At 44.1% G+C, this 26,386-nt stretch overlaps 1 protein-coding gene across 7 annotated transcripts in view; it reads right to left on the reverse strand.

Annotated features, from left to right (window-relative positions):
• LOC119973115 (contactin-4-like) overlaps window positions 1–26,386 on the reverse strand; it is a 3,053,649-nt gene that overhangs the window by 193,490 nt on the left and 2,833,773 nt on the right. For all 7 annotated transcript variants that reach the window (XM_038810685.1, XM_038810691.1, XM_038810690.1 and 4 more), the window contains one exon: window positions 535–605. In XM_038810685.1, coding sequence (XP_038666613.1) covers window positions 535–605 — 71 coding nt within the window. The remainder of the gene's footprint in view (window positions 1–534; window positions 606–26,386) is intronic.

A 26,386-nucleotide genomic window follows, 5' to 3' on the forward strand; every position in this document is an offset into this window, starting at 1 on the left:
ATAAAGTCATTACAGCCCTTAAAAAAAGCCTTTTTGAATTCCCGAGGATAAAGAGCATTTCACATACTAGAGGCAAATTGCTAGTAGTCAAGACTGGAATATCATTGGGAACTGAAACCTTGAACTTGTTTGATCGGTTCTGAGAGTTGAAAATTAATTTTCCAGAGATATCCCTGAAATTGGCGATAATATATGCTCTTCTATTTGCCGTATCAAGGAGACACCATTTCCAGGGTGTGGGAGATGTTATGATAGGTGGCAATTGATTGGATGGTATGGGCTCAAGGGGATGTGATTTTTTTTTTATTGCTCTTATTTATAAATGCTTCTGTGGATAAAATGGAGCTGAATTGAGGATCATTGGGCAAAATTATGTTACCATTATCCAATATTTTTGTTTAGGCTAAAAATTATTGTGCTCAATTCTGTCCAGTAGTGCTGGATCTCTCGTTATGTTTAATATTTCAATAGTATGCATTTTCTGGCATAGCTCTGTATCTGAAAATTAATTTTGTGATGGTAAATTGAGCTTACCTCCCAAGTTATTACCAGTTCAGATCGACTTCCTCCTCCCCCACTAACATTAGCTGGGCCCATGTCGGGAACTGTAAGGGAACAAAAAGAATGGGTAATTTTGGATCACAGGAAACCGGAACGGAAACCTACAGAAAATAAACAATGTGATCCATTTCTTATTTAAAAACATGTTCTAGCTGTCTTATGTTCCCAAATTAATGCAAAGATGTTATCCGGACAATATTCAGAATCTCAATCTTTTAGTCATTAATATTGTGTTTATTAATATATTGTACCTTTAAATGAATTCTCACTTCACCATGCAAATACATAGTATAAAACATATAAAAATATTTAATATGTTTGATATGTACATGTATTCAAAAATGTAGTCTCTTATTTTAAATGGCAGAACAAGAGCAAATATGGAAGAATTTATTTTTCTAACCAATGTGATTTTATTGAATAAACATAAAAAAAACAAAAAGTGCAAAATGATTATAGAGTTGGTTATCAATGCACCGACTATTTCTAAGACTGCCAGTTATAGAAAACAGCCATTAACAATAAAAAATTTAATCAGGCTGTTTCCATAATACTTCACAAATCCACAATTCATATTTTATGTCCAGAGAGCGAGGGGAGGCTCTATACTGCTAAGCATTTGTGGGCTTGCTTTATATCTTAGTTATCCAGTGATGGCTTTCGTTCAAAAGGATAACACTTTCTCTATAGGACTTCAAAACATCTCAGAACTTACAGGAGTTTCAATGCACATGGACTTTGTAGGGTGCTCCAGGTCCTTTCTGGAACATTCCCAGATGTCATACCTATCTAACTTAACCTACAGGCTTACACAATCAAGCAAGTGTACAAAAATCAGAACAGCATAATCAAACACAGATGAAACAAACAATTGAACACTACATCTTAACCCCCCCCTCCTCCCCACAACCTTTTAACCAAAGCCCCTGTTTTCAATTAAATCATCTTAAACAAGGAACACAAATGTCAAGTCATTTCCTGGAGTTCAACTTGTCAGTTTCCTCTCAGTACAGAAAGTTATTAAGATGCAAACACCTATTTGATCTGTGATTGTGTCTATGAATCTTTTGTTGTGGTTCTGTCTGATCAACTTGATGATGCAATGACCAAAATTGCTCATAGGAAAATGAAATACATCTTCATAATCACTATCCTTGAAGCATCCTGGTCTCCTCACTATCAAACATATTGTGTTCTACTTTTTGTTGTCATCCAACAGATATGCATTGGTACCAAGCAACAGCTTGATCTGCTTTGGACTATTATGATCCCGGACCAGACCCCAAAAACTGTTGCTGTGATAGTGCACAAAAACCCCAATATTTTCTTCTATTAGTAAGGGTCTGAGGAAAGGGTACCTTGCTCCAGGAGTAATTCCACGCACAAATGGGGATATGATATATTAAAACAAACTTTATTACTGACACAGTATTACTAATTTTGGCAGGATAAAGACAGTAGCTTACAATTACCAGTTAAACAATGCTTAACAATACAATGAAACAATAGCTCTGAGCTGAAATCTTTATCTTCACCCAAACAACACTCATCATAGATCAAAATCCACTTTTAAATAGAGTTCACAGACCCAAGAATACGTGCGTAACAGAGACCCTGTTAAAAGACTGATTGAAGAGAGAGAAAACTGATCAGGAAACAGCCTGCAGATTCTTACCTGACTCAGCGAACAGTTTAATCTGCCAGGCTTTGAGAAACTGCACCTGTCCTGTCCACAGTCAAATCTTTAACTCACTGCTTTGAGAGCAGCTGCCGGTCTGTCCACAATCTAAAACTGAGCACCAAAGCTGAAAACTCAACACCTTACTGCTTCAGCCCCTGGCTCCTCCCTCTAACTGTATCACCTTACTAAAACTAAACACAATGGGCGGGATTCTCCACCCTGTAGCGCAACATTTCTGCCTCACCCCGCTGGCGGGATGCTCCGCATGCCAGCCGGTCAATGGGGTTTCCCTTTGCGGGGCAGCCCCACGCCGTCGGGAAACCCCTGGACTGCCGGCAAAACAGAGCATCCTGCTGGCAGAGAATCCCACCCAATGTCTCTAATTGTCTACTTCCCAGAGAATCTCATTAATATAAATAAAATTCCATTAGTCCAACTTTGATGATGCTGTAACTGCACATCTGTCTGCAAAAAGCCTGATGCCTTTCCATCCAGGATTTTTAAACACATGATGGCAGCTGTCACATACTAACCCATGCTTTTAACCCTTACTGCACAAACTACATATAATACAATGGGCGCGATTATCCGACCCCCACGCCGGGTTTCTAACGCCGACCGGCGATTCTCCGGCCCGGATGGGCCGAGTGGCCTGCCGAACCTGACCGGTTCACGCCGGCGCCAACCGCACCTGGTCGCTGCCGGTGAACATCGTGCGACAGCTGCATGTGGGGCCTGTGGGGGGGGGGGGGGGAGGGGGGGTGGGGGGTGGAGGGAGGATCGAGCACCACGGGCGTGCTCAGGAGGTGTCTGGCCCGCGATCGGTGCCCACCGATCGTCAGGCCGGCGTCTCTAAAAGACACACTCTTTTCCCTCTGCCGCCTCGCAAGATCAAGCCCCATGTCTTGTGGGGCAGCGGCGGGGAAGACGACAACCGCGCATGCGTGGGTTGGGGCCGGCCAACCTGCGCATGCGCGGCTGCGTCACTTAGGCGCCGTCGGCCACGTCATTCCGGGCGCACAAGCGTCAAGGCCCGGCGCGCGAACTTCATGCACCGCCGCTCCTCGCCCCCGGGGGCGGGAGAATAGGGGGCGAGGAGCGGCCTCTGACGCCAGAGTGAGACACACCAGGTTTCACTCCGGCGACGGCTGTTTGTCTCCCTTTGGGAGAATTACACCCAATATATCTGAAACCCAACATTCATCACAGGGCCTCATAGATATGGGCCAGGATTCTCCGAAAATGGTACTAAATCCCCATGCCCGTTGGAAAACGCGCGCAAATCACTTCAGACTTTTTTTCAAAAAGTCTGGAGTGATTCTCTGGTTTTAAGGGGTGTAGCAGGGCCCCAGCATACGGCGCGCAGCTCTTGCTGCCGATACGGGGGCCTGCACTTCCGGCCACTGGTCCGCGCATGCGCGCGGCGGCCGTTTTCGCGCCGGCCCCCGCACAACATGGCGGAGCCACACAGCGGGCCAGGGCGGAAGAAGATAGGCCCCTTCCCGGATCATGCACTCCTGCCATGGAAGCCCCCCACCCACCAGGATGGCCAGCGCGTACGAGCTCCCGCTGGGTGGAACCAGGTTGGAACCACACCGGCGGAACTTGGCTGGAACTCAGCTGGTCCATCGCGGAGAATCGCCGTAGGGGCCTCTTTTAACGGCCCCCGACCGGTGCCGCGTCGATCACGCGTGGCTGGCGGAGATAATCCGGTCTGCGGAGAATTGCGTTGCGGTGCCGTGGGTCTGAGACACCATTCTCCGCCCCTGCGCCGAGCACGATTTCAGCGTGGAGGCTCGGAGAATCCTGGCCACAATGTAAGTTTGAGTTTACGATTTGGACATTTGGATTTTAATCCAATCTCCAACCTCAAATCATGGTATCCTTGCACTGAACATTTGTCACTGTGTTCTTTTGCTTTGCCATGTTGCTTTGTAATTTCACCTGATTTTGCTGTGAGGGTGTCACTAACTGATGTTGATGGATTAAGACTGGTCCATGGGGTACAAACATTATGACCTATCACAAGTTTGGCTGGTGTCTTTCAAATCAGAGAGTGTTGAATATTCTGACATGCATCCTTTAATCCACCATTCATGTAAACATTTTGTAACAGTAGGGGTATTGGTGGAGCGCTCCCCAAGGGTGCTTATTCACTGCTGTGTACAAGCAGATGTCATTGCGGGGAGAAACAAGTTTTAAACAAAGCCTTATATACCTCGTGCTCTTCCTGGTGTATCTTTTTGGTGTTCTTGCAGTGAGGGTTTATCCTCACTGTGGATAATTTATGTGCAGTCCCTTGATCAAGCCATTTGAACAATGAATTTCCTTCTGCAATGTTATATACATGTGCCTTTACCCTCAGCAAGCGATTGTATCATGTGCCAAACTGATGAAGTCTTCTTTTTCATTGACTGATACATCTCTGCAAAATGGTTCAACGGAACATGAGGTGCACTATTCCCTCATAATGGACATGGGCACAACTTTGAAGGTATCTAACCATCATGGGCACTTGTTGATAAGATTACTGAGATCTCCTTGTCCATAACATTTCTGTTGGAGCTGGTTGGGCAAGTTATTTTTGCAACCCTGAGTCTAAAGATACATTGCTGCATAACCTCCTTGAATTCAACATGGCAGATTTGATTCGGACTGCCAAGGTCATGGCTCTTTCCAAGATTAGATGATCATCCTCCATGAGGAAAACCTCTCTTTGTGGAATTAAAGTGCTTTCAATTAACTGGTCACAAATTAGTTAATTGGTTACTTTGCCAAACTTACATGTAGAGGCCAATTGCCACAACGTTGCCATATATTGTTTGATGGATTCACCTGTTCCCTGGAATTTCTGGTGGAATGTATATTGCTCGATCATCATAATTGTCTACAGCCAAAAGTAGTTTTCGTGAGAACTTACTGCCATATCAAATGTAGGCGTATCTATTGTGAGCTGTTTGCATTTTTGCTCATGTTCTGAGAAATGTACAGGTATCACTTCCTTGCAGATCACTGCTCCATATGGACTGTCCATCCCTGTAATGAGCAAGTTGGTCTTGAACCCCAAAATCCATCATCTTTCAGCAGTGAAAGAATTGGTTCTGAAGGCGGTAAAGTTAAACATTTCTCAACCATCCTTGTCACCAATTTTTGTTATGTATTTGCCAGTTTGCTGTGTATCTTATTTATCTCAGAGCAATGCAGAGAGCGTTATAATTCTAAGTCTAATAGGTTTGTTTACAGAAGTTCAAAATAATTCATAAATTACAAGAGCTTCAACATTTGCAGAGAGCTCTAGATCTTTCCTGGAACATTCTCAGATTTGTATCTTTCCAGGTCCATTGACAGGCTTAAGTAATCAAACAAGTGTACAAAGATTAGTTATCACATTTATCACATTGACATAATCAAACCCAGATGAAACAAACCATCGAACACTACATACACATACATATTTTCTCCTGTCTCATTACTTGCTAACTTTATGAACTATTAAGGTGCCTGGCATGGAAATATAATATATTCGGGCCTTAGTTATAATACTGATGCATTAATTTTTATGTATCTAAAACTAATTTTGGTGTGCTGAATCAGGTTATTACAATAATGAGGCAACAGCTTTACAATCAGGCCTTTTCAAGGCCTTACATTACAAAATTTGAACAGGAGAAACCGAAGGGAAAGAAGTAAAAATACAAATAGAGCTGCAGTGTTTAGGCTTTGTTGGCGGGGCTTGGGGAGCACATTAAGGTACTGTTTAAAGGTCGGAAGTAATTCTCCACATTTAACTGACATTGGCAGGGGCAGGATCATATTTTCGTTGGAGTATGGAGAGTGGATGGATGGACTCATCAATCACCGACTTTGGTAAGTACTTGGTTTCGGAGCATTGAAACGTGGTGGGGCTGCCTGCATGCAGCTGGCTGGTGCTTCATCTTCGATCCGTGTAACTAATGATGTCTGTGAGACATTAACAATGAACACCTGTTTAAATGGGATGAGGCACAATTCAACTAAAATCTGATTGGCATTTTTCAACCCAAATGGAGTTAAGCCTCATTTTTAATTTTCTCATCCTCACCATCTGGTATATGGACAAGTAATGCTAGTACAGATGGGCTGTGAATTGTTTTTAGCCATAAAGGTTATTTGTACATTAGAGTTTTGAATATATGGTTCAGCATTATGCTTACTTGTTGGACCTGTTGAGCAATCAGAGTACTCGGATTTTACAAAGAACAAAGGACAAAGAAAAGTACAGCACAGGAAGAGGTCCTTCGGCCCTCCAAGCCCGTGCCGACCATGCTGCCCGTCTAAACTAAAATCCTCTACACTTCCTGGGTCCGTATCCCTCTATTCCCATCCTATTCATGTATTTGTCAAGATGCCCCTTAAATGTCACTATCGACCCTGCTTCCACCACCTCCTCCGGCAGCAAGTTCCAGGCACCCACTATCCTCTGTGTAAAAGACTTGCCTCGTACATCTCCTCTAAACCTTGCCCCTTGCACCTTAAACCTATGCCCCTTAGTAATTGACCCCTCTATCCTGGGGAAAAGCCTCTGATTATCCACTCTGTCTATGCCCCTCATAATTTTGTAGACCTCTATCAGGTCGCCCCTCAACCTCCGTCATTCCAGTGAGAACAAACCGAATTTATTCAACCGCTCCTCATAGCTAATACCCTCCATACCAGGCAACATCCTGGTAAATCTCTTCTGTACCCTCTCTAAAGCCTCCACATTCTTCTGGTAGTGTGGCGACCAGAATTGAACACTATACTCCAAGTGTGGCCTAACTAAAGTTCGATACAGCTGCAACATGACTTGCCAATTCTTAAACTCAATGCCCTGGCCAATGAAGGCAAGCATGCCGTATGCCTTCTTGACTACCTTCTCCACCTGTGTTGCCCCTTTCAGTGACCTGTGGACCTGTACACCTAGATCTCTCTGACTTTCAATACTCTTGAGGATTCTACCATTCACTGTATATTCCCTACCTGGCATTCGACCTTCCAAAATGCATTACCTCACATTTGTCCGGATTAAACTCCATCTGCCATCTCTCTGCCCAAGTCTCCAAATTATCTAAATCCTGCTGTATCCTTTGACAGTCCTCATCGCTCTCCGCAATTCCACCAACCTTTGTATCGTCTTCAAACTTACTAATCAGACCAGTTACATTTTCCTCCAAATCATTTATATATATTACGAACAGCAAAGGTCCCAGCACTGATCCCTGTGGTACACCACTAGTCACAGCCCTCCAATTAGAAAAGCACCCTTCCATTGCTACTCTCTGCCTTCTATGACCGAGCCAGTCTGTATCCACCTTGCAAGCTCACCCCTGATCCCGTGTGACTTCACCTTTTGGACCAGTGTACCATGAGGGACCTTACCAAAGGCCTTACTGAAGTCTATATAGACAACATCCATAGCCCTACCTGCATCAATCATCTTTGTGACCTCTTCGAAAAACTCTATCAAGTTAGTGAGACACGACCTCCCCTTCACAAAACCATGCTGCCTCTCACTAATATGTCCATTTGCTTCCAAATAGGAGTAGATCCTGTCTCGAACAATTCTCTTCAGTAATTTCCCCACCACTGACATAAGGCTCAACGGCCTGTAGTTCCCTGGATTATCCTTGCTACCCTTCTTAAACAAAGGAACAGCATTGGATGTTCTAGAGTCCTCCAGGACATCACCTGAAAACAGTGAGGATCCAAAGATTTCTGACAAGGCCTCAGCAATTTCCTTTCTAGCCTCCTTCAGTATTCTGGGGTAGATCCCATCCGGTCCTGGGTACTTATCTACCTTAATATTTTTCAAAACGCCCTACACCTCATCTTTTTGCATCTCAATGTGACCCAGGCTATCTACACACCCTTATCCAGACTCAACATCCACCAATTCCTTCTCTTTGGTGAATACTGATGCAAAGTATTCATTTAGAATACTTTGCAGTATACTTTGTGTAGTTTTTTTCTCGTTTGTGTAATTGTTTTTTGTGTAGTTTTTCTATTTGTAACATTGCAACAAGATCCTGCCTTAAAACCGTTTGAATGAATCGAATCAGATATGCTTGAGAACCAAGATCTGCATTACAAAAGTTGAAGCTCCTATTCCTGTGGTAAAGTAAAAAAAGTTATCCAAAGCAAGCACATGTGTAGGATGAAGTCTTAAAGAGGGCTATTTTATAATGTCTTGTTCACCAGATTACTAAGGGTGGTGCAGTGGTTAGCACTGCTGTCTATGGTGCTGAGGACCCGGGTTCGATCCCAGCCCTGGGTCACTGCCTGTGTGGAGTTTGCACATTCTCCCCGTGTCTGCGTGGGTTTCACCCCCACTACCCAAAGATGTGCAGGTTAGGTGGACTAGCCACTCTAAATTGCCCCTTAATTGGAAAAAAATAATTGGGCGCTCTAAATATATTTTTTTTAAAAGGAAGGTCTAGGCGTAGGCAAGATTAGTTTAATGTTCCAGACAGTGGATTTAAAATAATTATGAGGGTCATCAAGGACAAAGGAAGCTGAAACGTAACTTCTTTTTAAAAATAAAGTCAGAGTACCCAATATTTTTTTTCCAATTGAGGGGCAATTTAGCATGGTCAATTCACCTACACCGCACATCTTTGGCTTGTGGAGGTGAGATCCATGCAAACACGGGGAAAATGTGCAAACTCCACACACAGTGACCCGGGTCCGGGATCGAACCCGGGTCCTCAGCGCCCTGAGGGGTACATAACCTCTATGAAGAAATACAAATGCGTAGTGTAGCAGCAAACAGGTGCCGGAATGTGGCAACTAGGGGCTTTTCACAGTAACTTCATTGAAGCCTACTCGTGACAATAAGCGATTTTCATTTTTTCATTTCATTTTTCAAGTTGGTTTAAAAGAAATGGGCTTAGCTTGCGAGGGAGCTCAGCAAGGCATAACAAGAGGCCTCTGGCATGAGATTTGGAGAACACAGAGGACACCAGGGAAACGTTTAGTGTCCTGTAGTCAGCCACTCCACCTCAAGGATTAAGCCATATTTCAATATCTTATTACAAAACCACAGAACACATGCATTTATATTTGATCAGCATTTCTGACCACATCTATCAAGTCTGAGTAACTTAGGCTATTAATTATATCGGATTTAGTTTTGAACTTTACAATAACCAAGGCTTTGATGAATTAATTCTGAAACCTACTGCGACATTTCATTGAGTTTGCAAAGTTTTTAAATGAAAAACTACTAGTACATCTTAACCCTAATGTTTTGTTAAATAATTAATAGCAGCCATCACAGCATTTCATGTAGCTTCGTCAGAAAGACAACACATAAGAAAATGATTCTCTGGCAAAACCTTGAAACCCGCAACACAGACTGTGAGTGGAATTCTACAGGACAAAAAATAAAGTTCAAATACAGAGAATGACACCGCATTTGCTGTGTAGAAATAGACCATTTGATCAATCCGGTCAATGCTATACTTTACACTTGCACAAGCCTTCTCCCACATTAATTCATCCAACTTCATTGCGTTGAAATCCCAGGCTTGAAAATAATATCAGTACCAAAGAAAGTTCACAATAGCATTGCAAACGGAGGAAATAACTTACAGACCAGTTCATCGGCTGTGTAAATATATTTGAGCTTGTGCTTTTTAGAGCCAATTGAGAACCCCTCATCCAATCAGTTTAACTGAGAAGTAAATTAATGCTCACATTGTGATCATCTTTCTATGAAATAAATTTTTTATTTCCATTCTTTTGGGTCCATTAAATATTTCTGGAATCAATTTAGTGCCGGTGTGGAATTGTGGCAGATCAACCTGCAACTGTTAAATGAGGTGGAAACGATTTGTACTACGATTTCAACCTTTCAATTCTGTCAATGTCTAGTGGGGTGGGGAAGGACACAGAAAGATCTTTTGCCCACTTCTCAGGCAGGAGTTGCATGTCTGTGGGACTTAGAACATAGAACATAGAACAGTACAGCACAGAACAGGCCCCTCGGCCCTCAATGTTGTGCCGAGCCATGATCACCCCACTCAAACCCACGTATCCACCCTATACCCGCAACCCAACAACCCCCCCCCCCCTTTAACCCTACTTTTTTTATTAGGACACTACGGGAAATTTAGCATGGCCAATCCACCTAACCCGCACATCTTTGGACTGTGGGAGGAAACCGGAGCACCCGGAGGAAACCCACGCACACAGGGGGAGGACTTGCAGACTCCACACAGACAGTGACCCAGCCGGGAATCGAACCTGGGACCCTGGAGCTGTGAAGCATTTATGCTAACCACCATGCTACCCTGCTGCCCTAATTTACTTATTTAGATTTTTTTAAATTTAAAGTGCCCAATTCTTTTTTTCCAATAAAAAGGCAATTTAGCATGTCCAATCCACCTACCCTGCACATCTTTGGGTTGTGGAGATGAGACCCATGCAGGCACGGGGAGAATTTGCAAACTACACAGTGGGCTGGGGCTCGGATTGAACCCATGTCCTCGGTGCCGTGAGGCAGCAGTGCTAACCACCGCCACTGTGCCACCCTTGTCTGGGGTATTTCTATGGATCTCTCATCAACTCACCACACAAGCTCTTCACATCGTGAGCCACTTGGTCTCATGGAACTTCTTTTCTCCAAAAGATTCTACTGTCAACACTCAAAATACTCATCGTGACATCTTCCCCCAACCAATGCTTTCAACTGGACATCTTCCACAAGGATTCACCTTCCCTGGATCATTACATGCATTCAAACATCACCTTACATGTGCTCCCTTAGATACTCAACCATGCCACCAGAACAGGCCCATAGTAAGGAGTCAACAACCTTTAGCTGTCTCCTTGGACCTTCTGGCTTTTTGCAAGCCTGCTTTATTTCAATTTTGTTCCTCACAACTTTCTCCCTCAAATTCGGAGCCTTTTTCACTGCTCCTTACTTTAACACCATTGAACAGGATGTGTTCCAGATTCCTGTCCTTGTCCTTCGACTTAATTCTCCTCTCCAGATGATTTCCTGCCCTGTTCCCTGGTTTTGAAATGTTTCTTTTTGAAAATCTACTCTCTGCAGCTCCTGTCCGCCCTGTTCTGACAATTACTGTGGATTAATTCTACCCACTGAAATCAACTGATTTTCTGATTTCCCTGTCGCTCTGTGGGCCTCTTTTTCTGCCTTTAGCTACCAACAGTTCTTTTTCTACCAACCCTTCAAGAATTATAAAACTTCTTTTAAAATGCATATAGAGCAACAGGCCCCAGACTTACTGGCTCCAACTCACAAAACCGCTGAAATTAAACCAAATCCAGGATACACCATTCTCAACACACAAATAAAAAATAAAAAATTAAGCTTAAAGGTATATTTAACTCTTAACACCCACAAAACTACATCTAGTTCCGAACAATACACATAAATCCTGAAGTTATGGAGTAAACCTATTTTATTTTTACTGTTTAAAATTGCATTCTTATATGACTCACTTGGATAGTATAGCCACTATTTTAATGAATGGCTTAAACCCCAGGGCAGGATTCTCTGTCCCGCCAGCCCCATTTTCTGGCATGGTTAGCCCCCGCCGGCAGCGGGGCTCTCCATTCCCGAAGCCGGCCAATGGAGTTTCGCATTGTGCAACCCCCATGCCGTCGGGAAACTTTGCTGGCGAAGCGGAGGATCCTGTCGAAGGCGAATCACGCTGACTGTCCATTTGTGATTTGTGGTGCATATTCCTGTGCATATCCTTGCTTCTCTCTCTTTCTTCCATACAGATTCCATCATTTTTTAATCTAACACACAGAAGACAGTAAGATGGGAAATATCAATGTCCTGAGAAAGTATGTTTCAATCCAGGGTTAACACAAAAGATACAGGTTGAGTAAGAAGGTAGTGCTGTAACTCTGAGTCCAAGTGGGACCTGAAGTCCCACGCAGCCACAAGCCATGTGCGATCCATAGAAATAAAAAGGAGGTTCAACTGAATGATGATGAGATTTGTAGGCAGGTAAGTGTAGAACCTGGCTGATAATAAATTACAATTGGTCTCTCCAAATAAGCCTGCACTTTACTTTGATTTGTAATTGTACAGTTCAGGATTAGTCAGAACGATTGGTGGGGCAGTTAAATGCGATGGGGGGGGGGGGGGGGGGGAGGCAGGGAAATCAAACATTGGGAGGCTGAGAAAAGGGTAAACATTGAGGGCTGGGGAGAGAGCCAAATAGTGCATGACTGTGGAGCTTTGAATATTAGAGGGTAGGGCCAGAGGGACAAAAAACACTGTGGGGAGGGGCAGGAGTCAAATATCCAGGTTGTGGTGATGAACATGATAAGATGGGTCAGACGAACATCACAGGGGGTGGGGAATCGAAGATCACGGTGTGGGGGGTGGAAGTTAAGCACCAGGATGGAGTCAAATTGCAGTGGGTAAGCAGAGAATATTGTTGGTGTTAAGTAATGGGTTAAGAGACATTCCAATTAGTTGTCCCATTTATGTTAAGTATCCAATAATTGACACTGATATGTAAAGGGGCTTCAGGTGGCCGTTGTGTCAGGAGATGTGATGTTAGAGTTTTGTGCAGAGTCTGTTGAAGCAAATTAAAGGTGTTTGTGGAAAAGGAGCAGCACCTTTGACTCTTTATACAACAGCAGCTAAACGTCTAACATTGGGGCTCCTTAAAGTATTTTATAGCTGTACCACCGACTGAGTGGGAATCGGTCTCTCGGTTCTTCTCAACATCGGTGAGTTGGAGGTGGGATATCATTGGGTTGCCCATTTAAAAACTTTTAATCCCACCCTCTTACGTGCACTGGTTCATGGTTGGGCAAATTGCATTCAGCCTATGGAGGGAGTAGATTTGGTAAAGCCATTAGTCAATTTGATTTCACATCTTCTTCTATTTCAAATCCCAAAGTTCAACTCATTATATTGTTTGGAGCTGCAAAATGTCACATTTTAGCTGATATTGATCCTGTTTGCTCTATTATCAGGTTTTCATGCTTCACTTGATACCGTGTGTGGCTGCTGTTCATGATTTGTATAATAAAGCTCCTCACATGTTGTTTGCTGGGCATTTTAGATATTCTTGTGCTGATTCTGATCATAAAGGGGAAATGTGTCTTGAAATTGGTTCCATCTCACTATATCCAGGAGAATCTATACTTGCTTCTGCAATCCCAATTAATGACTGTTATGAACAGTTCCTGTAATAGTGTTAGATTATTTGCAAAGAGCTAGGAAGTAATCGTTATGCAGATGTGCATCCGGGGTGCCATATTTACTGTTGCACTGTAGTCATATGCCAAGCAACAATGCATCAATCCGCTGGTCACATGGAGAGCTATAAGAAATACGCTTGATGGAGATTTAGTATTTTCCAGCATTATAAAAGTTTGATTATTTCAAACTTATGGGAACCAGAAGAAACAAAGTTTATTTTTTTTGTTTGTTTCTTCTGGTTATTTGGTCTCCCACCTCGACAGCTGGTTTGTAGAACAGAACAAGGCCAGCAGGGCGGGTTCAATTCCCGTACTGGCTGAGAATTCTGAATTCTCCCTCTGTGTGCCCGAACATGTGCCGGAATGTGGCGACGAGGGGCTTTTCATAGTAACTTCATTGCAGTGTTAATGTAAGCCTACTTGTGACAATAAGAAGATTATTTATTTATTTATTTATTTATTATTTACCATTTGTTCATCTGATTAAATATGCCATCTTTTCCCTCTCATGCTACTTCAGATCACCACATCTCTGCTTGTTGTCTATTTTAGAAAATCCTATCTTACTGACATTGCTGTTCCAAAGACAGGCTCATGCAAATGGTAGTCTTGGTATGTTGGATTTAATAAAAATCATGGGATATGGATGCCATTGACAAGGCCAGCATCTGTTGCCCATTCCTAATTCCCTTGAACTGAGTGGCATGCTTGGCCATTTCAGAGGGCAGTGAATCAACCACAGTATTCTGGATCTGGAGTCCCATGTAGGCTGGACTCAGTAAGGATGGCCGATTTCCCTCCTTAAAGAGACATGAGTCAACCAGATAGGTTTTTACAACGATTGCTTCATGGTCACCATGACTTTTAAATTCCAGATTATGTTAATTGAATTTAAATTTCACCAGCTGCTGTGGTGGGATTTGAATTTATTCTGTCGGCTATTCGCATGGGCCTCTGCATCACGAGTCCAGCAACATGACAACTAAAAGTACCATCTCCCTGGGTGACCTCAGCAGCTAAATCACCTAGATTTTCAGGAAAAATATTTACAATTCTCTTGTCTGTACTTTTTTCAATAACTAAAAATTCATCACAGCTTGCCAACGGAACTGTGATTTGTACACACTGCCTATAATATTTATTTTCCATTCATTGCAGATGTGCAAAGGTTGCTTGAAAATCGGCTTTGTTGCATTCTGCAGATGTGCCTGAATGCAACTATAATTATGGATAATAATGAAGAGCAGATGTGATTTGTATGTCTCAAAATAATTTAATACATTGCATGCAGATAAAACTGAGTTTGGATTGACAGAGGAATTGGTAACAAACGCAAGTTTGTCTAATCAATTAAAATGAATTGCTGTCCATTCTGATTGATGAATTTGTATCGCAAATAAAACCATAATGTTATATGAACTGAACCTTTCAGCTCATTTACCAGCTCTACAGACTGTCAGTAATTAGCTCATTTCACCGCTAAATAGTGAGATAGTGATTTATATACACAGCTTCATTGGTGCTGCTGGGCAAGGTCATAGCTTTCAAATGGATCAGAAATTGGCTCGCTAGAAGAAGACAGTTGGTTGATGGGAAATGTTCAGCCTGGAGTTCAGTTACTAGTGGTGTACCACAAGGATCAGTTTTGGGGCCACTGCTGTTTGTCATTTTTATAAATGACCTGGAGGAGGGTGTAGAAAGATGGGTGAGTAAATTTGCAGATGACACTAAAGTTGGTGGAGTTGTGGACAGTGCGGAAGGATGTTGCAGGTTACAGAGGGACATAGACAAGCTGAAGAGCTGGACTGAGAGGTGGCAAATGGAGTTTAATGCAGAAAAGTGTAACGTGATTCATTTTGCAAGGAGTAACAGGAAGACAGAGTACTGGGCTAATGGTAAGATTCTTGGTAGTGTGGATGAGCAGAGAGATCTCGGTGTCCATGTACATCGATCCCTGAAAGTTGCCACCCAGGTTGATAGGGTTGTTAAGAAGGCGTACGGTGTGTTAGCTTTTAAGATCTTATGAGGAAAGGTAGAGGAAAGATTGAATCGCTGGGTGATTCCCACGCCGGGTGAGAGACTCTTGGGAGTGCCAGGCGATTCCCGCCATGCCGCCCTGGCACCCGCACGCGATTCTCCCACCACCCCCCAAAACTGCGTGCCGCGTTTTACGACAGGCCGCTCGGAGAATCACCGCTCACCATTTCTAATGGTCGAGCGGCGATTCTCCGGCCTGAATGGGCCGAGCGGCCTGCCCAATACGACCGGTTCACGCCAGCGCCAAACACACCTGGTCGCTGCCGGCGTGAACAGCGTGCGAATGCTGCGTGTGCGGCCTGTGGAGGGGGGGGAAGGGAGGATCGAGCACCAGGGGGGTGCTCAATGGGTGTCTGGCCCACGATCGGTGCCCACTGATCGGCGGGCCAGCTTCTCTAAAAGACGCACTCTTTTCCCTCCGCCGCCCTGCAAGATCAATCCTCCCTGTCTTGCGGGGCGCCCGCGGGGAGGACGGCAACTGCGCATGCGCGGGTAATGTCATTTAAGCGCCGCCAGCGCGTCATTTACGCGGCGCAGCTTTGACGCGGGCGCCAAGGCCCGGCGCGTGAAATTGACGCGGCGCCGCTCCTAGCCCCCGGGGGTGGGAGAATAGGGGGCAAGGAGCGGCCTCCGCGCCGGAGTGAAACACTCTGGTTTTCACTCCGGCATCGGCACTTTGTCTCCCTTTGGGAGAATTCCGCCCCATGTGTGGAGCCAAAAGTTATCTTCAAAGTGGAGTTCTGCTAATGTCACAAATCACACAAACAACAACAACATTTAATCATTTATTTTCATCTGGTTTCCAACTCACCGACAAACTCAGCTGGTTTAAACCCAGAAGTGACATGGTTAAATAATGTTGGGTTCCTGACCAGATGTCACTTTTCGAGTCTTTATTTCGGATGTTGATACTTAGGATGACAGAATGACACTGGTTGGTCACTCACACCCACAATGCTGAGGTAGGCATAATTTGGTCACACAGTCTCATTTATATCAGGGTGGTGTGTTGCCTGGCACCAATTGGACATCCTACTCCAGTTTGCTGGGTTACTGTTGCCCAATATCATGCCACAAAAACTAAAAGCTGGGTAAGTGTGCAGTTGGGGAATGGGGGTTGGTGTAGTGATACCAAATGTCCCCGAGATACCACAGAAATAATTCTAAACTCACCTTTGCTGGGCTTCTTTGGCTCAATTACCCATGGAACTAATGAGGAGCATATACAGTGCACACTCCAACTATAAATCTGGCATAATATGGTATAGCATGGTTCTCAAACCCGAATTTGGATAATAAAAAAGATCTAGTGGAAAGTTTGGGAACACAGCTGTGGACCGCTTTCAAAATGGTGCTGTCAGGCAAAATTTTGACAGCTTTGGAATCAGACTTGATGGATTGCGGGGCCAGTGCAACATTAAATTCCACTTTAGCCTTTGGCTTTGTCAATATTTTCCATTGTGACAAACCAAAATCACACGTGAAACATATCCACAAAGGATAACAGGTGGAAAATGGAAACAAAATCTCTGGCCTTAAAATGTTTGGCATTGTGGGAAATAGTGGTGTAGTAACAAAGTTAGGATTGCCAACCTCCAGAATTTCTCTGGATTCTCCAGGAATTAAATATTAATCTCCAGGGCACTGGAACAAGTGGCACCAGAGGGGCATTAAGCAAATTGTGGTTTTTGTGCCTTTTGAGTACATTTTCTTATTAGTTGTAAAATGATAGACCAGGGGGACAGGGAATACAGTTGACTGACAGTGACGAATCCTCCCAGCAGGTAATTAAGTCACTTTCAATTGCTACACTGTGCGGATCAACTTGTCGGGTGAAAGGAAGGGAGGACCAAGTGGCTGGAGCTCATGTGATGAAATCTCCAGGAATATGTTCAATCAGAATTATAAATGCTCGTCAGGGCAGATGGCCTTTATTTATCTCCTGAATTGCCTTGAAAAAGAGGGCTGCTGTCTAAAATACCACATTTTCTCGTTGCCAAAAGTGTTGCTGGCTGAATGGTATCAGAGGCAGTCACACTGTCGCCACCCTTCTACAGTTTAAACACAGCTTGTTCTGGAACAAAATCAATTTCGACATTACTGTGATGACAGACAATCCTGTAAAGACTGTGGTTGTAATTCTATTAAACTTAAGACTACGGGTATCACTATCAGTAACATCTCCATGACTGGAAAAAGCCTGTCGCTTACAGATGTTGATTTTTGCAAAACATCAACAACATAATTATACCAATTTGAAGCAATTGGTGGCAGACTAACCAGTCTTCTTTTAATTACAGTTGGCTGCAAGGAACACTCATTTGCATTTCTTTTGGTTGTACTGTGTGCTGTTAGTTCTAACTGAGCCGTGAATTCTAAAATATAAAAAGTGAACATACTTATTTTGTGCTTTCTAACATCTGAATGGGAGGCATTTTGCTGAACAATCAGTTTTTTTAGATTTGCCTCTAGCTGCCAAAATTCTAACACCAGAACTTCATATAATAATTTTTTGTTTCTCTTAACTGTGTAATAGTTCCTATGACATGGCTACATATTTTCTCCTAATATTAAATATTCATTTTTAATTGCTAAATCTTTGCTAACCATGTTTTCCTTAATTTACACAGACAAAGTGAAGAAAGCGTGAAATTTCAGGTTTCACTGCAGCCTTTATAAAATGTTTACAAATCTCTTACATTTTAACCTCTCCAGAAATACGTTCAAATTTTACAATTCAAATACGGGAACTGCTAAAATATTGCTCCCAGGCCAAGATCTTGGCGACCAGAATTGAGGACTGTGTACCGGATGTAATTGTGGAGGACCAAACCAGGTTTGTAAAGGGGAGGCAGCTGGTAGCCAACCTAAGAAGGCTGCTCAACATGATTATGCTGCCCCCCGGAGAGTAGGGAGGTAGAGATAGTGGTAGCCATGGATGTTGAAAAGGCTTTTGACCGGGTCGAGTGGGATTATCTGTGGGAAGCACTAGGACGGTTCGGGTTTGGGGCGAGTTCATCGACTGGGTTAGGCTATTATATCAGGCCCGGAGGCAAGTGTAAGGACAAACAGGACGACATCTGACTACTTTAGACTGCACCTTGGGACAAGACAGGGCTGCCCTCTCTCCCCTCTGCTGTTTGCGCAGGCCATAGAGCCGCTGGCAATTGCACTGAGAGCTTCTAGAGGCTGGAAAGGTCTGGTCCGGGGAAAATGGAACATAGAGTCTCGTTATACGCAGACGACGATCTGCTGTTATATATTGGACCCAATGGTGGGGATGGATGGTATTATGGAAATCCTGAGGGAATTTGGCCGGTTCTCAGGATATAAATTGAACATGGCTAAGAGCGAGATGTTCGTAATTCAGGCGAGGGGGCAGGAGAGTAGGCTGAAGGGGTTGCCGTTCAGGCTAGTGGGGAGAGTTTCCGATATTTGGGGATTCAGGTGGCACGGGACTGGGACAGGTTGCAGAAGCTCAACCTGCCCCGACTGGTGGAACGAGTGAGGGATGAGTCCGGAAGTGGGATGCACTCCCGTTGTCAATGTCGGGGAGGGTGCAGACTGTTAAGATGACGATTCTCCCGCGGTTCTTGTTTGTTTTCAGTGTCTCCCCATCTTTATCCCGCGGTCCTTCTTTAAGAGGCTGAATAAAATTATTCTGGTCACGGCACCTCTGCCGCTTCCGCCGACACGGTACTCCACCAGCCTGATAGTGGAGGTGGCTCTTCGGATCTCGGGCCAGTGGAGGAGGCATGTAGGGGAGGGAAGAGCATCGGTGTGGACCCCAATCTGCAGCAACCACCGATTTGCCCCGGGGAACATGGACGGGGGTATCGACTGTGGAGGAGGGTGGGGATTGTGAGGATGGGGGATCTGTTCATGGAAGGAAGCTTTCCGAGCATGAGGGCGTTGGAGGAGAAGTTTGGGCTGGCGAGAGGGAACGACTTTAGATACTCACAGGTGCGGGATTTTGTACACAGACTGGTGCCGTCCTTCCCACGTCTCCCGCCGAAGGGGAGGCAGGACAGGGCAGTTTATAGGAGAGATGTGGGAGAGGGTAGAGGCTCAGACATTTACAAGGAACTAATGGGAGCTGAGGATACGCAGACCGAGGACTGAAGCTTAAGTGGGAAGAGGAGCTCGGGAGAGGGGGGGGGGGGGGGGGGGGGAGAGAGAGATGGAGAACGGTATCTGGGCAGAAGCCCTGAGCAGAGTGATCATGACTGCAACATGCGCCAGGCTTAGCCTGATCCAGTTTAAGGTCGTGCACCGGGCCCACATGACGGGGGCCCGGATGAGCAGATTCTTCGGGCTGGAGGACAAGTGTGCTAGATGCGCCCGAGGGCCGGCTAACCATGTACACATGTTCTGGTCATGCCCTAAACTCAGGGAATATTGGCAGGGATTCGCAGATGTCATGTCCTGGGTATTGAAAACTGGGGTGGTAATGAGCCCTGAGGTGGCAATCTTTGGGGTTTCGGAGGACCCGGGAGTCCAGGAAGAGAGAGGCCGACGTTCTGGCCTTTGCTTCCCTGGTAGCCCAGCAACGAATATTGTTAGCATGGGGGGACTCAAAGCCCCTGGGGGCTGAGGTATGGCTATCGGACATGGTGAGCTTTCTTGGCCTGGAGAAAGTCAAGTTCGCCTTGAGAGGTTTGCTATTAGGGCTTTGCCCGAAGGTGGCAGCCATTTATTGACTTCTTCGCAGAGGTGTAAGCGTCAGCAGGGGGTGGGGGGACCTAGGGTAGAGTAGAGTAGAGTAGGAGGATATTGAGGCAGGTCTGTGCGTGAACAGAGCCGTGGTTTGCACTATGTTTAATTTGAGACTTGACTTTTTTTGTACTGTACAATGTTACTTTTTCTATATGCCTAAAATACCTCAATAAAATTGTTTGTTAAAAAAAGAAATATTGCTCCCAAAGGCTGCAGTGCGGGGGTCTGTGGTGAGGAATGCAGTTAGTGGGGTGGTCATTTTACCGATAACTGAAATGTTAACCAGTCCCAATAGATCAGCAGTTGAGACCACAATGAAAGCTGGTTACAGCGAGACATTAAAGTTGCATGCCTTAATAAGCAAAACATCTTTCTCCGCCCCGCCCCATTTCTGTTTCACCCCGCCGGTGGGATGCTCCGTTACGCTGGCTGGTCAATGGGGTTTCCCATTGTGGTGCAGCCCAACGCCGTCGGGAAACCCCCAAGCTGGCGGAAAAATGGAGAATCTCACCGGCGGAGAATCGAGCCCCTGATTGGAAGGAGTCATTTGATGTTTAGAATAAAGCTATTGTCATCAAGATAAACTACAGAATAATTGTGCACTGTCTCATTCTGTTATGGGCCAGGGTTTAGATAACCCCAAAGCATATCATGGAGTTCACCTGAGCCACAACTTCTCAATGATTGTGGTATGGGGAGCACACGGCCCACTCTACAGGTGTGGTACAGCAGAAATGTAAAAGTATTTTTTAAAGCAAAACAATGTTTATTCTATGAACTCAAGGTAATCTTTTTGAAACACAGTGAACATCTGAGCAACCATGAATTCAAATCAACCCCCAAAGAATACAACACTAAGTAATCCTTCAAGCTGTCCTTTTAACATCCATAAGACTTTAAAAAGAACTTTTAACAGAACCACATCAGGTTAAAGTCACCACTGAGAGCAGTTATTAGTTTTAAATCACCAAAGGATCGATTTACAGGTTTTAGATTATAGAGAGAAAGACTAATACCCCTTCTGGCTATGACTGCAGCTTTCCGGCTCTGAAAACAAAACTAAAACACACTCTGCAGCAAACATCCTAAAATGAAAGTAAAAAGCTGACAGACAGCCCAGCTCCACCCACTCTCCGACATCACTGCAGTAATAAACACCTATTTTAAAAAAGGTACTCTCACTACATATACTTATACACGCACCCATTTATAAACACGCATTTCTTAAAGGTACTCGCACATGGCATATCCAAATATCACTTTTAATTGTATTATATATTTTGTCAATGTTCCTGACCTTACATTAATACAATAAATCTTTGTGTAAAATATCCCACAGCGAAATAAATCCCACCAATAGATCTGTGATAACTCATGCCAATCAAAAATTCTATCAAAATAACTTATTGTCGTGTATTCCTAAATTCTGAGCAGTTATTTATATTTGTTTTCCTTTCCATTGTGGGGCAGCCCCACACCGTCGTGACAATTATTATTTTATTTATTATTGTGGGGCAGCCCCACGCCGTCGTGACAATTATTATTTTATTTATTTTACAAGAGCTATTCAGACAGAACGTCTGTTCATCTGCCAGATTGGTATTTGTTGAAAGATCAAGTGGTTTAGGCAAGTTTGAAGTAAAGCCACTTCAATACCAGGACTTTTGGCCACAGCACATGTTGATGAAATGAGAGTAGTTACAACGTTACTAGTAATATATCTGATAGTCTGCAGCAAATATATTTCAGAGCACCACTAATAAGCTTGTTTTGGAAAATTAGAAAGTCTGATTTATTCCCCTCCATATGCTGTGTCGTCTGTATCACTTCAATGAGTGCTATGATTTAATATTGCTGTAAATAATTGCATTTTCCTACTTCATTTTTACTGAGCTTGTTTCTCCCTTTCATAGTGTCACTCACTCATTCTGTTTGATCCTAAGGTTTCTCGACTTATGGAACACTTTCTTGACAATCCCATGTGAATCGAGTAAGATTGCCAAAAAAACACATGTTTTGATTCTTGCACTGCTGCTTTCACTCCTCCCTCTTCAAACCGTGATAGGGTCCCTCTTGTCTTCACCTTCCGCCCCACCAGCCTTCGCATGCAAAAAATCCTTCTCCGCCATTTCCACCACCTCAAGCATAATGCCACCATCAAACACTTCTTCCCTTCCATTCCCCCCACACCCTGCCTTGTCAGCATTCTGAAGGGACTGTTCCCTCTGCTTCACCTTGGTCCAATCCTCAAACACCACACCCAAAATTCGATGGCACCTTCCCATGAAATCACAGGAAGTGTATCAGCTGTCTTTTTACCTTCCTTGTTCTCACTGTCCGACGCCTCGAACACTCCTTCCTGCCCCCATGGTGATTTATTTGTGCTTCTTTCAATTTAGTTTACCAATGTCTGATTATTTGCTATGGCTGATACTCCTGGATAATGTCACTTTTCTGGAGGATTCTGTAGTTTCAGTGTTGAAATTTGAGCTTTTACATCATTTGTCACCTAGAGTCAGCATCACTGATATTCAGTTTCCTGTTGTATGGTAATGTTTCTTTCACATAGCCCCACAAATGCAAGTAGAGTTTGAACTTTAGATTTCAATCCTGGAAGAATGGTAGTATTCGAGCCTGTGAGTCGAATGGTTGTGGGTTTCAACCCCCTTCCAGAGGCATGGTCACAAAAATCTAGGCTGACACTCCATTGTAGTATCAGGGAATGCTCCCTTGTCAGAGGTGCCATCTTCCAAGTAAGATTATAAACATGTTTTTAAAGAGAGCAGTGGAATTCTGTTGTTGGTGATCTGATCAATAGCTATTGGTCAACAAACATGTTAAAAATGTAGTCATTTATCTTGGTGATGATTGTGGAATCTTGCTATAATTGACTACTATGTCTACATACAGCAATCACAAGAGGTGAATATTAACTCAGAACAATTTCCCATCTGGAATAGACATGAAGGGAGTGCAGAGTGAACGGACCAAGACTGGGTGAATTTTGATCAGATTGCAGGTAACGGACAGGGACAGTTACAGAAAAGTATCTGCAAGTCAGGGAAAGGGAGGTAATAACTTGTTGGGGCGGAGGACGGGGGTGAGGGTGAGAGACTCGGGGGAGTACGTGATTTCCTGCTGACCCAACCAAGATAAGCTTTAGATCAGGGGTGGGCAAACTTTTCCATGCAAGGGCCACATTCAGAAATTCACAATTTTAAAGGGCCGCATAGTATATTAAGTAAAATAATTACTTCACCCGGTTATGATTCTGGGCGCCTCATATAGAACATAGAACAGTACAGCACAGAACAGGCCCTTCGGCCCTCGAAGTTGTGCCGAGCAATGATCACCCTACTCAAGTCAACGTATCCACCCTATACCAGTAACTAACCCAACAGCCCCCCCCCATTAACCTTAAAAAAAATTAAAAAATTTAAAAAACAAAAATTAAAAAATTTTTTTTTTTTTAATGACTTGGTGGGCCGTATAAAGACCTTTGGTGCGGCCCGCGGGCCGTAGTTTGCCCACCCCTGCTTTAGATGTACCAAAGGGCCACTTTAGTCTTCTGATGAGCTGTGAACCTGCCTTTACCAAGCAGATAAATAGTACGGTGCTTCACCATACAGGCTGCAGTTCATCTAGAATTGTCCTGAAACAATAGTTCCCAAATATGCATAACCTTATGAGGCTTTGCCTTGCAGATTAAAATCAGGATCTCAGGGGATAAGTAAACTGCTTATCGGTCACTGCCCAGCCACCTGATTTCTGCCAGATGAGTAGGGCTAAATATCACCTCCAAAATTACTTCAGTGGTTGCAAAGCACTTTGGGACATCCCAAAGCCATGTCTGTAAATCCATTTTTAAAAATCTTCAGAAGCATTCCATATCCAGTCAGAAATAAGCAGGCACTTTTAATTCAAAAGTGTTTTTGTAGCTGATTGTATCTCTAAAGCCAGACCACCCTGCAATGTCGGCTATCAGGAACCTTCTTGACAGCTCTCCACTTACAGCATATACAGTTTATATAGCGGAATGATAGATGGTCTCAATTATTATGTTGAAGGCTTGAATCATGTATCTCTAGTAAGGCTTCAGAATTCACCATTTAATTAAGTTAAAATCTTCACCTACTGTTGCACAATTCATGTGACCTTATAAGAGTGGAAAAGTTCCTTCAATAAACTATTCAAATAATGGCTATAGTTATTACTAATCCATGATAATGTGTAATGCCAAAGATACGTATTTGCAGAGTTAGTTTACATAAAGATATGTAACTGTATATAAAATAAGTTTTAAAATATTGCTTATGCAATTTTAAAAATATATTTTTTCTATCAAGGTAATGAATGTGAGATGTTCTGATGGGAACTTCTTACAGCTTTTTTCCGAAGACACAATCATGAAGCTAGTTAAATCTTTTATTCTTTTCCAACATTCAGTATGTTATTCAATATCATTTTACAGGAGTTCACAGATTTTTGTAATAAGTTTGAAACACAACAAAAATGAATTCCTAGGCCCAAACATCTTCAGCTGCTTCATCAATGACCTCCCTTCCATCATAAGGTCAGAAGTGGGGACGTTTGCAGAGGATGGCATAATATTCAGCACCATTCTCGACTCCTCAGATAATGAAGCAGTCCATGTCCAAATGCAGCAAGACCTGGACAATATCCAGGCTTGAGCTGACAGGTGGCAAGTTACATTTGTGCCATACAGGTGCCAGGCAATGACCATCCCCTACAAGAGAGCATCTAACCGTCGCCCATTGGCATTCCATTGTATTACCATCTCTGAAATCCCCACAATCTACATCCTGGGGTTACCATTGATCAGAAACAGAACTGGACTAGCCATATTAATACTGTGGTTACCAGAGCAGGTTAAAGGCTACAGCGAGTAACTCACTTTCTGACCCCCCAAAGCCTGTTCACCATCTACAAGGTATAAAAGAGGAGTGTAATAGATTACTCTGCACTTGACTGGATGAGTGCAGCTCCACAACACTCAAGAAGCTCAACACCATCCAGGATAAAGCAGGCTGCTTGATTGCTGTTCCTTCCACAAACATTCATTCGCTGCACCACCGACAAACAGTGGCAGCCGTGTGTACCATCTGCAAGATGCACTGCAGTAACTCACCAAGGCTCCTTAGACAGCACCTTCCAAACCGACGACCACTACCATCTAGAAGGACAACAGCAGCAGTACCTGGGGACACCACCACCTGGAGGTTCCCCTCCAAGTTACTCATCACCCCGACTTGAGAATATATCGCTGTTCCTTCACTGTCACTGGGTTAAAATTCTGGAACTCTCTCCCTAACAGCATTGTGCATGTACCTATACCCAAGGACTGCAGTGGCTCAAGAAGACAGCTCATCATTGCCTTCTGAAGGGCAACTAGGGATGGGCAATTAATGCTGGCCTAACCAGTGACGCCCACGTCCCGTAAATGAATTTTTAAAAAATTATTCACATTTCAGTAGATTATATTAAATAAGACTTTTTAAAAAATTTAATTCGAGGACATTTAAAAAAATTCAGTCTTTCATGGAATGTGGGTGTTTCCAGCTAGGCCCATCCCTAAATGCCCAAGAGAAGGTAGGGATGAGTTGCCTTTTTGAACCGCTGCAGTCCATGTGGTGTAGGTCAGCCCACACTTAGAAAGGTTTTCAGCAGTGATGAGGAACTAGACTCGCTGGCAAGACCAGCTCCTCAGAGCGCCATTTTGAAAGGGTGCTCTGATCTCAGAGTGAGCCTGAGGCTCCCCCGCATCCCATCACCCAAAGACAATGCCACCCCCCCTTCAGACATGGGCATTCCCCATCTCAAAACGAGAGCACCTCACAATGGGGTCGCTGAGGGCCCCCTCTTTTGGCCCCCCACTTCAGCCCCCCCCCCCCCTCCCTCAGGACCATCCCCTTCACTCCCCAACCTTTAGAATGTCCCTTCATACACCCCCTTCACCCCCTCTTTCATGGGCATGACCCCCCCTCTAGTCACGACCCTTGGCACTGGCAGCCTGGCACCCAGGCAGTGGCCTTGGCACCCTGACAGAGCTAGGTTGGTACTGCCAGGTAGGTACTGGCAGGGTGCCAGGAGAGTTCTAGAGTACTGCTCCCCCCCAACCCCAACCACATAGGGAGGTTCCAATGGCCCCCCGAGTGGCCA

This window comes from Scyliorhinus canicula, chromosome 11, assembly GCF_902713615.1.
Source record: "Scyliorhinus canicula chromosome 11, sScyCan1.1, whole genome shotgun sequence".
NCBI lineage: Eukaryota > Metazoa > Chordata > Chondrichthyes > Carcharhiniformes > Scyliorhinidae > Scyliorhinus > Scyliorhinus canicula.